At 42.4% G+C, this 16,872-nt stretch overlaps 1 protein-coding gene across 7 annotated transcripts in view; it reads left to right on the top strand.

The window, feature by feature from the left end:
• The first annotated feature begins 8,794 nt into the window (after positions 1-8,794).
• LOC310872713 (golgin subfamily A member 7-like) overlaps positions 8,795-16,872 on the top strand; it is a 32,250-nt gene continuing 24,172 nt past the window's right edge. For 4 of the 7 annotated variants that reach the window (XM_083784759.1, XM_083784758.1, XM_083784757.1 and 1 more), the window contains exons 1-2: positions 8,814-8,844; positions 12,009-12,134. In XM_083784759.1, the coding sequence (XP_083640885.1) occupies positions 8,836-8,844; positions 12,009-12,134 (135 nt within the window). In that variant the 5' untranslated portion in view covers positions 8,814-8,835. Of the gene's footprint in view, positions 8,845-8,957; positions 9,154-12,008; positions 12,135-16,872 lie in introns of all 7 variants that reach the window. The other 3 variants (XM_083784760.1, XM_083784761.1, XM_083784762.1) reach the window with 3 other exon arrangements.

The following is a 16,872-nucleotide window of genomic DNA, read 5'->3' as shown; positions in this document are numbered from 1 at the left end:
ACTCTCACAAATCTTTTGTGCACGCTGCCAGTATAGGCCAAATAATTACCTTGTCCATATTTGGGGCAACAGTGGCCGGTATAGAACAGCCGGATGGGAACCGTGAGCCTGAGGTTCCCAGCTTGATCCCGGGCCCCCCCAGAGTCCTTGAGCAAGACACTGAACTTCCCGATGTGCCTTGCATGGTTTCCTCCACCATTGGTGTGAATGGATGAATGTAATCTATAAAGCGCTTTGGATAAAAGCGCTATATGAATGTGCCATTAATTTACCCATTTGTTGTGCACAGTAGGCCAAGGAAGTACCTTACCTCCACTGTCACATTTTTCTTCACATATACTGTATGTATTTCTTGATTTGGGTAAATATTAATTCGTCCATCCACTTATCCAGAGTCAGTTCCAGCAGAGAATCCCTTTTCTGGGCCACAGTATCTACATCTAACTGGCTCTGCCTGAGGCATTCCAAGGCCAGTGTGGAGATATACGGTAATCCCCACATTTGATCCTTATAGTCTGCCCCATGGCCTCCTTGCATGTCGCAGCTGGAGACGCACGTACCTAGGGAGAAGACCTATACGTAAAAGAGCAGCTGGTTGTCTCCACCAGGCCGAAGGCATGTGGGGAGAGTATGTTTTGCACTCCGTCCGTCCGTGTGTCCGTCCGTGTGTCCGTGTGTCCGTGTGTCCGTCCGTCCGTGAGGAGCTAATCTCGGCCACCGTTAACCCGGTCGATGCCAAATTTTGCACACACACTCCCTGGATGCCAACGATGAACCTCTGCCCCAAACTTTCCACAACGGCCTGTTATAGCGCCACCATGAGGCCGCTTTGTGCTAAACAAGTTTTTGCACAGTACACCTACAGATTTTGTCCAAACATCACGCAAATTGGTACACAGTCTCTCTACAGCCATTCAACCAAACCGGTCTTTCACATTTCTCAGACTCCATCCTGATTGGCTAAGATTGGCTTCCAAAGTTCACAGGAGTGCTCAGTTTCAAACAAAATGCTGCAAATCATGAACACATCGCGGGATTTCCGTGAAATTGTGCACCCACATTCCCACTAGGCCGAGGACGAAATGCCACATGAACAATTTCAACTCAGCCTCAAGGTGGCGCTATAACTGGCCGAAAAGTGTTTTTACCTCTAACTGCACGGATCTGTGGATAACTTTGTATGCCAACTCCCTAGAGGCCAAGGAAAAACCTTTGCCTGGAATTTTTCACATCTGCTCTTTATAGCGCCACCAGGAGGCCGACATATGTAAAACACATTTTCTATTATTACTCCTTCAGATTTTATCCAAATTTCACGCAAATCGGTACACATGATCTCCATAGTCATGTGATCAAGACAGGTTTGTTTGATTTCTCATATTCCATCCTGATTGGCTAAGATTGGCTTCCAAAGCTCACACGATTCGTCCATTTAGAAAAAAGCCCACAAATCACAAACACAGTGTGCAATTTCATTCATTTCATTATACACGCACATTTTCACTAGGCCGAGGATGACATGCCACAATTTATTCCTCAAAATCAGCCTCACGGTGGCGCTATAACAGGCCAATTCCTGTTTTTAGCTATAACTGCATCGATCTGTATACAACTTATGTATGCACACATGGAAAAACATTGTACCTGCATCCCTCCAATACGAACCTCCGGCCCAAATCTTCCTCAACAGCCTGTTATAGCGCCACCATGAGGCCACAACCTGACCTGCCCTGGTGGAGACCTGTGCCGATTGGCACTTTGTCTAGTTTATACTGTGAGTCACTTCCGGTGACTTTGATTCTAATATTTAACTTTGATACATTTATAATTATAATGGAAGTCAATGGCGGTCAGTTCAGTCTGAAACCTTGCCCAAATATGGAGTCGTACAGCACCGATACATCGTACCATTTTGCACAGGACGTTACTGTAAGTGAAACAAAATGATCATTCCCCCATCCCCACCATAACCAGAATCTATGGAAGGACAAAGTAATTAAATATTCTTTACATGTAAAGAATATTTATGGGGGGGAAATTATCATTTTGTTTCACTTACATTGTAAGGTGTTTACGTGCAAGACAGTGATCTCTTCTGTTTCTATTAATCTTATGCTAAATGTTAATAGAGTCATATTGTCAATTTATTTGATCTTTTATACAATAATAAATAACATTTGGTCACGCACGCACGCATGCATGCACGCACGCACACAGTGGTGAGTGGTGCTAACTGCTCCAACATGTGACTTTGTGTGTTTGGGTGTCTATTAGTCGGTAGCAGCACAGTTATTGTGGTTACCGTCATGTAAGATCATGTGGGACTATACATCATCATCATGATAAAAAGGCACCGTTCGCTTCACATGGGTGTGATTTGTCATGTATGAGAATATGTACAATGTTTCAGTCTAAGAATACAATATTGAAGTGGGTATTGGTCAAAATGTTTTGGCCAACTGGTACTATATGAGGGAACATTTGTTGGCCTTTGGTATTGTGAAGGAATGCCCAACTATAAACATTTCTGCTTGTTAAGTTGGACGTTTGGGCACATAGGTCTTGAATGCGCAGTGGAGCTATGCAGGTTATAAGCACACACACAAGGCTATAAAACTGTCTCGATTTAACGGGATGATTAACGCCTCTCAGACATTGGTTAAACGAAATATGAGGTAATCCGACTCCTCAATCCCAGTCAAAACATGCCCGATATGAGGGCAACCCACATCCTGCTTCACGGAATAGGGGGCTTTGGCTATAACCTGTTTCTATTTGCGCAAAGAATGGCACTCAAGATTGGTAAGTGCTCCAATTTTGGTGACCAAATAATACAATGTTCTAGTATATTCAGTATAAATTAGGCTTAAATTATTCTTTGTGTGCATCCCTGTCAAAACATCTCAACCAATTTGGTCCCAACCCAGTGATTGGGAAACACCAGCCACACTCTGAGCATGTTCCCGCAGTTGAATGGGATGACTTGGAGAGGGGGAGGCAGGGGAGGATTGGTACCTACAGGAAATGGTGAAATAACCAGGAAACATCAATCTGATAAAAGCCACTCTAAACAGGATATTAAACAGCTAATAAACGTTTAGAGAAGTGTGTTTCCCTTTAAATACTTTCCAGGCAGTGTGGGGAAAAGACACTCTTTGAATTTCCACAATGTAGGCCTATTGACTGAATGCTGTCTACCACATTTGACGCAGTGACTCACAAGGAAGCTGAGGTAATAATGGCATGTCATTATGGTACTCATTAGGGCTGACATAGGGAACTCCCGAGTGGCACACGCAAAGCACATTAAAGTCACACTTACAGTTGCATGACGTTGTCAAATTCCAGGATAAATCTTTCATCAAACTGAACTGGCAAATTCACAAATAAATATTTGTCATTTCATAACGCAGAATTATTAAATTTGTCAGGTTATTACGTTATCCATTTGGCATCATCTGACAAAATGAAAATGTCTGTCTGTCTCTTGAGTCCTTTAAACTCAAATGGAGGCATGTCCCTGAGGTCAGGACTGATGTCATGGCCTCCAAGGGTAACCGAAAAACATTTCGTGGACCGCTCACCCCAAGTGGTTCTTGTATAATTTGTTTTTACTGAGGATAAGGTTAGGAATATGTGGGGTAGGCATAGTTTGACTGAGGTTGCATTTAGGAATACCTGGTGGTGACCGTTCCGAGGTTGTCGGATTTGACCCGGGCCGGGGTTCTTGTATTCCCTCCAAGTACTATGATAATCTGACAACGTGGTTTACTCTAACACTGGGTAGTCTAACAACAGATACAACAGGTATGACCGAGCATAACCGGAGGGACATGCGTTCCCAACAGGCTTTGTTCCTGATGGTCATCGGCATGGTCAAATTAAAGTTAAAATACAAATTTCAAAAATATAAAACACATGTGGAAGAAATTGTAGAGAGTTACTTTATTGGCCTACTGGCAGCATGCACACGATAAATTTGGCACTGATCGGTGCAGCCGTTCACGAGATTAGCCGCAGACTGATAGACTCATACACAGCCAGACTCAGACTCTCTCTTCTAATCTATAAGGATCGATCGCCCCATACAGTGAAATGCTGTACAATTGTAGGATAGCTAAAACAGCATTTGCATTGCATTTGTCATGTCATGGGGAAGAGGTTGGCACTGAGAGGACAATGAGGGCTATCATACAAGCATTTAAATTGATTTCAGCTTTACCAGCAGCAGATGTAACAGCTTGTATATCTGTTGTAGGAAGAATGTGGCAGTTGTGTCTTGATGTCTTCTGTTATTATTCTCAGGACTGTACATCTCTGTTTAAAATTAAACAGCTTGTATCACAACTCCTGGGTGTGTGGACAACATGCCAAAATAAGACAGGCTCCCAGCCAAGCTCTGGATATCTTCAGAAATGATAATAACCACTATGGGTCCAAATGTGTGTGTGTGTGTGTGTGTGTGTGTGTGTGTGTGTGTGTGTGTGTGTGTGTGTGTGTGTGTGTGTGTAAATCAGTAAACAAGCACAGGGTGGGTGGTGCATGGATAATTTGGATCAGTCACCACTCAAACCTCTACTGAACACTAATGTCTGTTGTGTAATTGAGACTGTAAAAGGTACAGTATGTATTCTGAAGTTCTCTCAGTTCATCTCAGATATATGTATTGTCCTGCAGACTGAATCTGTTTTGTAGAATCTGTGATAAAAACACATACCAAAATCACTACTGTACACATAAAGAGCCACTCCGCCACAGAAAGAGCTGATAAGACCAGATCTTGGAAGGTTAGTGAGTGAGAAATAAGAATCCCAACACTAGTAATCATTCGCACCTGCCCTCCGAAAAATGACATGAGGCCCAAATCATTCTATTCAGTGGCTAATGGCATTGTGGCGACTGTTGGCTCAGGAGGTAGAGCAGGTCGTCCAATGATCCATGGGTCCTCCTGTCTACATGTCGAAGTGTCCTTGGGCAAGACACTGAACCCCAAATTGCTCCCGATGTGCTGGTTGGTACCTTGCATGGCTTCTGCCGCAATCGGTGTATGAATGGGTGAATGTAATGCACAATCTATGTAAAGCGCCTTGGATAAAGGCGCTATATAAATGCACCATTTACATTATCTTCACAATATCCCTTTCAGGGGGTATTAGAACTATATGGCAATAACCTTCACAGCCTTGCAGGAGCTGGTGTTCAATTTGCTGATGTGAGTGACTTGGCTGCGAATAGTGTGTTTTCACGGCCATCCTGTGCATCACAAGGGCCTGGACTGGCTTTAAGGAGGCAATTAGTGTGGATCAGTATAAATGTAGGGGGGGGGAATCCCTCTATTGGTCCTGGTTTTGTTTGTCTCCTGGCAAGGAGACCAGGCCTTTAAAGCCCTCTCCCTCCTCTGATGGCCAGCCTGGGAGAGCCCACTAATGAAGACCATTTGGGCCCCTCATTTACAACACATGCTGGTTAATAGCCAACGACAATAAGTTTTACTGCTGCTCAGGCCATCTCATGCTAAAGTGGGTTTCTAATGGAAACACTATGCATCCTCACGAGACTAGAATGACCACTGTTGCCCCCAATCTGATGCATCGAGTTGGTGACTGATTGCAACCCGACTGCAACTTGACTGCTCACTGCAGTAAATATAAAAGGTTTCGGCATTTACAGCAGGGGTGCCACACTTTTTGGACTTGAGAGCTACTTTTAAAATGACCAGCTCAACATGATCTAACCCACCGTTGAATAAAATCCATTTCTAAATAAAAACTGAGGGTGGTTTGGAATAGCGGCGCTAAGACAAACACACTTAGCCCATTCTGACCTGAGATCAGATTCATACAAGGTTTCCGCCGGACACACACTGGTCTGATGAACCCATTCTGACCTGAGATCAGATTCTAAAAATGTCAGTCGTTCTTCGATTTCTTTCAAAAATAGCAGACCTACAAGCTCGTATCGCGCCACTCGGTGGCGCGATATGAGCTTGTAGATCTGCTATTTTTCAATAGCTAAAGCATAACATGATGCCGACACCAAAATGGGTGCCCGTTCAGAATGGGTTAGAAAGTGAAATAGTGGGGGGCCTTTCTCCCATTCTGTATGGAAGTGGTAGGTTTTCGGGTTCTTTATAATGCTATACTGACTCTGTAAAACAAAGCATTTCCCTATACATTTAGAAGCCGTGAAGGGATCCCGACAGGCCCTTCTTGTCAATCAATCAAGTCACCTTCAGTGGCAGATGCCAAAAATATGGGTTTTGTTTTATATTTTAATTATAATTATTTTGGGGCATGTCATGTGATCTACCTGCACAGCCTTTGTGATCAACTGGTAGATCACAATCTACCGTCTGCATGGGAACCCCTGATTTACAGTATCTGTATCTTCTTGTACAAAACTATGTGAGAAAGGAAACTTCTTTTACATCTTTCCTTGAGTGTAGAGAATAACCAAGTATGCAAATGTGGTTGGTCATTAAAATGAACTTTACCACTAATTGGTCATGGTCAGACTGACTTTCAAAAGGCTGCTTCACACTGGCCAATCGCCATGCAGCTCACTGGTCTTCTCTGCTCCCGGCGCTCCGGTGTCCCCAACTTATTAAAAAACTAAAAAACAATTTGCAACTGAATGGCTGGGAAATGGAAATTAAGAGTTTACATAGTACACAGTGCATTAATAAAATTTCCTTAATGATTAGATCTGGTTTCAGTATTAATTTATGATATATTTTCTCTAATATTAAGGTTATTTTTGCAGTCAGTTTTTATTGGGGGCGGGGAAGGGGGGCAGGGTGGGGGTCGCGAGACATGGCCAAAGCATTTCCGGGGGTCCCCAGCAAAAAACGTTGAGAACTCCTGGTCTAAGGAGCATATAAGGCTAGCTTTATCAAAAAGGAAGGTTTTGAGCCTATACTCTTAAACGTAAAGACGGTGTCTGCCTCCCGGACTAAAACTGGAAAGGAAAGGAGCTTATTGTTGAAGACTCTACATATCTATATCTGTATATCTCGTTTTCTACTTTTTGAGATTCTAACCACTACTAACCTACATACTGTTTAGTTGAATACTGGATAACTCACCCGGTGAGATGTCTTCACTTTCTGACATGTCGGGGTGAGATGTCTCTACGGTGAGTTGGTAAAGGGGTGAGTTATAGTATTCCCAAGAGACGGACAGCTCGCACAAGAGACGCTGCTTGGGACAGCTCACCTTATGATTTATACCGACCACATATGACCCACATATGACCGACCGACCAGTATAAATGACTATAAGACATTGATTGTAAAATAAGCTGTGATTGCCTCTTTCTCTAGAATTGTTCATCAGGGGAGTTCGAAACGTTGGCAATTTGAGTGGAAGTACTCAAATTGTTAAGTACTCAACAACTACCCTCCCTCTCTCTCTCTCCCCTCATTGGGGGGACTGTATTAACTCCCCTCATTGTTAAACATCTGCATTACTTAAGTTAATTTACAATAAGTCTACACAATTATAGAATGTTTCTATTTTAATGTTTCATCATCTATGTATGATTACTGTAGTTACATGTACATGCCAGCAGGGCATGCAGAATGAATAGTCAAAGATAGTGTGTGGAGTAGTCCCCCATTACTTTGTGATGTTTCCATGTCCATAAAGTGATTTTTATGTGCACAAGAGACATGGCACTTTAATTAATATGACTTGATTGATTGACATCAAATAGTTCTATAACTCACAGAGAGAGACATCTCACCCTGGGCGACATGTCCGGACTTTCGGTAGCTCTGGTCCATAGCTCTAATGCGTCGCATTTAGAGTTACTCTGGACTTCCGCCGCTCGCATGAATGCAGACCAGCCTCTCGTCTTTAGCATAAATAAAAAGAACGTTTTTGCTACTCACCAAAACAAAGGCTGTGTCATTAGAAAGCCTACTTTCCTTAGTGGGAGCACTCTGAGCCCCCCACCAGTGCCACCACACGTATAAACGGTACTTTTTGGCCAAAAGGGGATTTTGTTAAAAAAAAATACTTTTAGTTACTCCACTGCACCTTCTACCGATATTGGCCAGAGAATTGCCTCATCGAGAATATTTTTCCTCCGGTTAAAAAAAATCCCTTTCTGGCCAAAAAGTACCGTTTATACGTGTGGTGGGGGGCTCAGAGTGCTTCCACTAAGGAAAGTAGGCTTTCTAATGACACAACCCACCTTTGTTTTGGTGAGTAGCAAAAACGTTATTTTTTGGTCTGCATTCATGTGAGCGGCAGAAGTCGAGAGTAACATAGCTCTAAATGCAATGCAAGCTAGACTTTCGGTTTCCGGTGACGTGACCGGTGCTCGAGTTGTCCCGACTTTCGGGGTGAGATATCCGCACTTATGACTCTGAGGTGGAAAAGGGGTGAGTTATCCAGTTACCGTTTAGAATATAGTGGGTGCTTTATATATTATTTATATTATTCCACCACAACTTCAAAAATAGTTTTTTGTTTTGGATTTCAAAAATAAATTTGTACCCTATTAAATATGGTACAATTAATTATTTTTTATCCTCCTAGTAGGCTAATAGTATATAGGCTTTTTTTCTGGGTTAAAGGGAACCAGTGCAGCTATGGGCTAAGGAATAAAATAACTTTTGTTCAAGCATCAAAACTCCATGACTCCATAAATAGGACTTGAACAGTTCACCTCTGTAAATGGTACAGATTATTACGTTATCTGCGTAAATTACTCCAAAAATATGATATACCCGGAACCTATGATTACAACAACTTGTTAATGTTTACCCCGGATGAATATCTCAGCAGTACCAGGGTCCCACTATCGGAAAATAAACAGAAATCTGTCAACATGGCAGAGGTGAGTTACGATTGAATTACTAGTAGTGAACCAATTATAATTTAAAATATATAGTTGGACAACAAACAAGGCAACAATTGACTCTATACACTAATGTGGAAGCTTGTTTACAGCATGCATTTTCCATAGATTCCAAAGATCGAACAGGTCCGAACGAAAGATGACGATAGTAGCTCACCAGCTAAGTTGGCCAACGTTACAAAAGACATTGTTACTAATAATATTAAAATACGTACTTGTCATAGTAGACCGTACCGTCGTTATTGCATTAATGTGAAGACTTTCCATATTCTGCAAGAAGCTTAGATGGTAGGTTGGGTTTATTCTAAATAAAATAACAAGCTTGCCATGCTAACTTAGTGTTCTAATGTTTGCTTTAGTATTTCCCTCAAGTGACAGAAGTAGGAGCCTCGGAAACCACAGGCGTTTTGTTTCAGAACTAGCAGTAAACCACTTTTGCGCGAATATAGTGCTATAACAGTGTGAAAGAACACGCCACAAAGCCTTGTATTTTCGTTTAGTACAGCCTTAAATCAAGACTCTCGTAGATGTATTTGATCGATGTTGACATTTGCTACATTTAGTATAGCTCCGTTTGGAATTCCAAACTATCTACTTTTTTTGATTGAAATATTTATTAACTGTTTTTTGCAGAATTACAGTACATTTAAAGTACAACTCGATACAAAAACTGTTTGACACCATAAAGCATTACACTTGTTTACAATAGGGCCCGCCGCCCACCCAGCCTAAGTTTTAGACTCTCGTAGACATATTTATCGATTCTGACATCATCACTCTCTGTACTTGCCCCATGGGTTGCTGTCTGAAAAGCTTTGCCTCAATAACAAAAAATACATTGCATGAATGCACCTGGGACGTATCCTCAGTGATGTATCCTGAGGTCAACAGGGTTTCAGATCTACCAATATCATACCCCTCACTCAGGCGACCCAGCCGAGGTTGATCAAATCCCAATTTACGTCCCAGTAGCTACCCTCGATCAGTCCATCAGGGAAAGACCAAGGCCACACAATCTGTTGCTTCGGAACTACTCTGCCGGGACTGGGAGAACCACATTCTGGCGCATGGAAGGACTAGGCTCTGTGGGTTGACTCCTGTCCGGGGCCGGGCCCCTCCTACGTCTCACCAGGTCCACTCCTGCTCTCACCAGGCCCAGGACCTGTGCGTTGCACCAGACTCCCAGCACCTGGCACTTCATTCAAGAGTGGTGGATTACAATGGCCCTCCTAAATGCCTTGGGCTTCCTCCTCACGGAGGACACAGGCTGGGGCGCTAACCCATACCCGCGTGGGGTGCCGTCTACATTCCGGCTGTCACCCGTCTCTCCGGTGGTCACCAGACTATACCCGGTTGTCACATAGTCTATTCCTATGAGTCACTATTCCTAGTCTATTCCTCAGAATAGACTAGACTGTTGCGCATTTACAATGGAGGGAAATCCAAGATGGATGCCAGATTCCGAGACGGAGTGAATTCAAATACTTTTTTAATTGAAAACTATGGGGGTACGGGTTGTAATTGCTTAGCGTACACCAATCGGACAAGTGGGGCAGCAGGGAAAGCAGTGAAGCACCTTAGATTTTGCATTTGTACACATTAAGAGTTACTCTGAGGCAAAGCTTTTCAGACAGCAACCCATGGGGCAAGTACCCTTAGACTCTCGTAGAGAGAGTGATATCAGAATCGATAAATACGTCTACGAGAGTCTAAATCTTAGGCTAGGGCCTAGGGCATTTTCAATTAATCAAAACATTTAGAGACGTACGAATATACGGTACACTTCTATATAGCCAAAAACAGGTTAGTGTAGCAGCGTAGATATTGAGGTTCCAAACGGAGCTACACTTAGTATCTAGGCCGCCACCTACTACATTTCTTTTTACATGGGATTACCAGTACAAATTAAAACATAACAAAATCAAATAATATTTGCTAAAAGTTGCATTGCATGTGCACTTCTATGCTAAACACAATCCATGCCCGTACATTACAATAGAAAATCAGACCAGGTGCCAGCGTTTCTATTTTTTTTTAAGATGCAAAATTACGTCTTGGCACAGGGGGTTATAGTGCTTAAAACGTAACCTGTCGTTCCTTGGCTTGGATTGGGTTAACTTGCCACTTGGGTATTTCATAAAATTGTAGAGCCTGTCGCTATGTAGGCTAGTATATTTCAAAACCACAATTTTACCCTGGAGAACTTTGATTCCAATCTGCTTGCCAGCACAAAGCTATAATCAAACAATAGTGAAATGGGCTCTTAATAACTTTCAGCTCCAGCAAGAGACAACAATATCTTGAACTCGCACTAATCGTTTAAAATGCAGCCTGAAGGCTGTCACAGTGTAGTGATCATTGTGTTCTCATAATTCCAAAGGATATGGGTTTTGTCTGTTTATTCTAACATCAGTGATTGTTGAATTTCTTTAACCCAAAACACTACCCCTGATTTATGTTTAAAACAGTAACAGCTGTTGCTGATAGTCTGATACTGTATGACATATGCTGCACTCTAGACCTGTGTCAAGTGAGCTGAGGAAATTTTCAGTAAAAAGTAAGGAAAGAAAGGAGAAAAAAATCCATGGTGGCTGATTGATGCCAGTGTAAAAGAAAATTATTGTGAAATAAGCTCCACTGTTTTATATTGTGTGTCAATGTTTTGATCGAGGAATCGGGAATTACTGATGTAGATCTCTTGATGGAAATGTTGACACGCAATACAACGATGAAACCTCATTTTCTCGTGTTTTGATCAAGAGAAGAAGAAGAAGATCGCAACATTGACACGCAATAAAGCAGTGGAGCTCATTTCACTTATTATCTTTTATGTGAACTTTCGCTCGTTCTACACCTGGGAACTTGGATGTGCGTGCGCAGTGCGCACAGCACACTACCCTTTTCATGATTGATGGCTGCCAGCCCCATTTTATTCCAGGACCTCTGAATAATAGCTATCTAACTGCCAAAGACCATCTTATGGCTGGTATTGAATATTGATATCTTTCCCTGAACATAATTATGTATTATTTTGCATGTCAAACATTTAAATAAAATAAGCAATAGTTCAATACACATGTGTAACTATAAAGGGACAATTTGAAACTCTTCTTATCCTATTAAATGGAGACTATTTGTTACAGACTCACAGCCTGCAGGACATGAGGCAGCAGGCAACGGTTGCTGCTAAAGTTTTCATCCAGAGGGACTACACCAATGGCACTGTCTGCCAGTTCCAGATTAAGTTCCCCGCTGACCTGGAGACCAGAGTAAGATATCTATCTATCTGTCTGTCTGTTTCTGTAACCAGAGTAAGATATCTATCTATCTATCTACGTATCTATCTATCTATCTATCTATCTATCTATCTATCTATCTATCTATCTATCTATCTATCTATCTATCTATCTATCTATCTATCTATCTATCTATCTATCTATCTATCTATCTATCTATCTATCTATCTATCTATCTATCTATCTATCTATCTATCTGTTTCTGTGTGTGTGCCATCGATCATTAGATACAGACATCATGCATGCACAGACACATACATGATAGCATACTACAGAGTACAGACTTGTGAATTGAAGTGAAAAATCCTGCACACTGCTCTGCTCATGAGGGGCACGACAACACGAGCGTAAAAAAAAAAGCTCAACACAATCCAGGTCTAGTTAGTCACGGGCGTGTGCAAGAAAAGAGCCCGCGGGCGACAATTTCACAGGACCGCGCCCATGTAAATTCGCTTGCGTTGTCGCCCCTTGACTTCTCTGCCGAACAAAAAACCCTTATTGAAAATGAATTACTAGGTGCGTTAATTGCTGCTCATCTGAAAGGACCTTTGTTTATTTAGACATTTGAATAAACTTCAGCCGGGTCTCTAGACCTGTTCTGTGTGTGTGTGTGTGTGTGTGTGTGTGTGTGCGAGAGAGAAACACGGAGCGCTATGATCACGTTCAAGACGAATATCTCGCGTTGTGTTTATAACGAAGTAAAGACGGTTGTATCCCCACTCAAAATGCACACCTGCCCGATCGGGCAACCCGGTGGCAAACTTCACCTGCCTGTCTTGCCCGACCATATTTCTTACCTGCCCTGGGCAGGCGTTAGTGTCATCCCCTGGGGTTTGGTGAGGTCAGATCATCATATGGAATGTCAGGATAGGTCAGCTCCATATATGGAGATCTAAGGGTGGCAGCGGGGGCAGTGTCTTGAGTGTACAGGGTTCGATGAGGTCTGGCCATATATGGAGCGTGTCTTGAGTGTACAGGGACTTCCTCCTGGGGGATCCCGAGACGTTCCAATACCAGTGAGTCCATATATTTCCTCCAACTGTGCCCCTAGGGAGACGCCCGAGAGGCATCCTAACCAGATGGCCGAACCACCTAAGCTGGCTCCTTTCCAGGCGAAGAAGCAGCAACTCTACTCCTGAGTCTCTCTCGTGTGACTGAATTCTCACCCTATCTCTAAGGGAGATGCCAGCCACCCGTCGAAGAAAACTCATTTCGGCCGCTTGTATTCGCGACCTTATTCTTTCAGTCATGACCCACACAACATCACGATTTTGCTTATTCCTTCTAAATCTCTGTATATAAAATATGGCTAACTCGTCGAATCTCTTAGTTACATCAATATTGTTCTTATAAAATTGTTTGTTTGTGCTTAACCCATTCTGACCGGGCACCCATTTTGGTGTTAGCATCATGTCGTGCTTTAGCTATTGAAAAATAGCAGATCTACAAGCTCATATCGCGCCACCGAGTGGCGCGATACGAGCTTGTAGGTCTGCTATTTTTGAAAAAAATCGAAGAACGACTGACATTTTTTTTGAATCTGATCTCAGGTCAGAATGGGTTAAGTACAATTTGTGCCCAAGACGTCCACAGACGTCCTAGGAATGATCCCATGCAGTGCCCAGGACGTCTGTACACTTTTTTTTCTTTTTGCGAAATCAGATGGGCACCCCACGTCGCTATTTTGAAAGAATGAAAGGGCACATAATGTGTTAAGATTATAAAGATCGCTTTTGTCATTTTGACTGTCAGGGACTTTCCCATTCACTTCCCATGAGATCACGGTGGTTTGATTCATATGGATATAAAGAATCGACTGACTGAGAGAAAACTGCCGTTAAAATTATTACAAATTTCGGAGACAGTTTATTTACAGTCGTGACGACACAGAGACAACTCCCTGACAATATCGCTGAGACAGTTTATTCATTTTTGAACCACAATGCTTATATGAGACAATTTAAAATGTAAAACTTCTATGACAGTGCTGACATAATGAAGTGTCTCAGCCCTGTGGTCGCTCGTTGCAAAGCGGGTGCTCGTTGCCTATATTAAGGCGTCTTACTGGTGTTAAATTCTGTCAATGCGGCTAGCTCTCGTCTGTGACCCATTGTAGTGCTTTGGAAACACAGCTGTATGTCTCTGTGTTCTGCTTCCGTTTCTCGCTTCAGCTCCTGTTTCTCGCTTCACAACAGCAGGGAACACAACTAACCTACAAGCCTACAGCGCATTGCATTAATTGTAGCATCAAATTGCTACAAAACCTGTACATATCCATTTGGGGCATAAGCAATAAGTTGACGGATCAAATTAAGTCTGATAATGATGCACCATGCACGTTCACATTATATTACCATTTTTCAAATATTTCCTTTTTTTTCTTCTTTTTTTTTTTTTTTTTTTTTTACATTTTGGACAAAATAGGCAGCCAAACGTTGAGGTGCCCAGATGTCCTATCCAGATGTCCTATCCCACTGCCCACCTATCCTGTATCCAATTTAGTTGCCAAACCAGTGGGTTGTCTCTCATGACTTTTGTTCTCACTTGCAACCTAGGTGTATAATGGACTACTAAAGGCTACATGCCTCTGGATTTTTTTACTTTAACACACTGCTGCTATGCACCATGTGGCTGTAAAGTCACCTACCTACAGTAATAATTTCAAGATATGAGTATTTTAATTAATTGGCCAGACTAGTAGCAATTTAATACAACAGAACTTCAAAAGCTGCTTCTATAAAATGAAGCTTGGATTGGCACACACAATCAGTAAAGGCAACTTTAGGAAAACACCATTTACCACCCCAAAATTTGGTGTGCGCTGCCATGTTATTTATTTATGATTTATTTTTCTCTTACACAGACTTTTATCTGTGTCTACGACAAGGTTGGGGTTCCCCTTTCACAACGTTTTACAAATCACATTTTAGGACATAAGAAATGTCAGTTTTGGGATTTTTGGATTTTTGGTAGTTGATAGCTGATAAACTATTTGACTAGTCAACTATTATCCCTGTCCCTAATTTTTGTATTATTGAAGTCAGCTTTGCCAAACCAAAGTGATAGAGAACGTATGTCAGTGCCGACATGTCAGAGGTTTGCATTTGGAGGAGAGCCAATCCTGGTGTAATGAGTTTGGTCCAAGGAGATGGTCTGCCCTGCTGTATTCTTAAGTGCACTAAAGAGTGCCATTAAGTAGACTCAGAGCACCGTGATGTTGTATATTCTTTGTGGATTTGTCCCAGTGAGTCTGTCATCCTCTGTGCATCCAAACTGCCAATTTATGGTACCAATAACACAGGATAAGAAGTAACTATAGTCCGTTACAGATGTTGATGTTATGGTGTTAGGTGTTGTGTAGTTCGCTGATGACATCTCTAGATTGCAATAAGAAGAAGTCACAGAAGTGTGTCTTTGATGCACATTTAAAACCGCCAGGATGAATTAATCTATCTTTATTTTGAAGAGCCAAATATCCATAACCGGGTGTTACGATGACATAATGCTGTGTGTGGTGTCTTGACCGGTTGTTGTTCTCTCACTCTGTGCAGAAAAAAATGACCGAGTATCACAGCGCCTGCTATTGGCCGTTGGAAAAACCTTGTTTTCACCAGAAAAGACATTCATTGCGCCGATTTGGAGATAAAGGCCATTGAAAGCAGCACATAGAGTGCAATTGGATGCGCGCGCATGGCCGCGGCCGCTGTCCCACTTACACTGTGATGCTAACGAGCGGCAGCTATCGATTGATCCAAAACATGGATTAATCCTATAAAACGTAGGCTACGGTCCGGCGGGCGGCCAGACAAAAGTAATTCTACGCTTTCTACGCTTCTGGCGGGCTCTGTATTAAGTTCTTCTGGCCCAGCGTTTACTTTGTTGCGCAATGATAGGCCTCCACAACTAGAATACTACAGCACAAACAAACAAATATACATTTCAAATGAACTCGGTTTCTTTAAAAGAGCACAAGTGAGTTTCAATAAAGTAAAATTACAATAAAGTGTGCGCAGAAGAATTCTGGTGCTACAATTTACACTAGCATCGAAACAAGGAGCATAGATGTGGAAAGCAAATTTATCCCACTGCCGTTTCGAAAGATGCCGATCTGAGAGAAAAATACTGCTGGACTGTGTCCTCATATGACTGCGAGCAGACGGGCGCTTCAGTAATGATCATGGGGGATAGAAGAGCAGGTCGCTGAGACTGAACAGAGTCTGTGCCACATGGAAGTCCATGGTGGGTGATCGGTTCAGAGTTCATCGAACAAAAAGCAGCAGCAGCTTTTGCAACCCATATAGCCACATGAAATGATCAGTTTAGCAGCACTTAAGCCTAGTGGTTTAATGGCGCTTCCCTCTAGATTGGGTGGTCTTTGTCTGGTTTTTCTTGTAGGATATACTTTGTGTAGAAGACGCACATGCCAAATGGCTGGAGAAATACAGTGGGCTTCTCCTAACCCATTCTGACCGGGCACCCATTTTGGTGTCGGCATCATGTCATGCTTTAGCTATTTAAAAATAGCAGATCTACAAGCTCATATCGCGCCACCGAGTGGCGCGATACGAGCTTGTAGGTCTGCTATTTTTGAAAAATCGAAGACACTTTTAGAATCTGATCTCAGGTCAGAATGGGTTAATAATGAAACTGTCAGGATGTAATAGACATTTTTAGAATCTGATCTCAGGTCAGAATGGGCTAAAGGGAGGCA

Source organism: Protomyctophum parallelum (assembly GCF_964188405.1).
Source record: "Protomyctophum parallelum genome assembly, chromosome: 15".
Classification (NCBI taxonomy): Eukaryota; Metazoa; Chordata; class Actinopteri; order Myctophiformes; family Myctophidae; genus Protomyctophum; species Protomyctophum parallelum.
The sequence above is the reverse complement of the archived record's forward strand: the minus strand, read 5'-3'. Positions and strand labels throughout refer to the sequence as shown.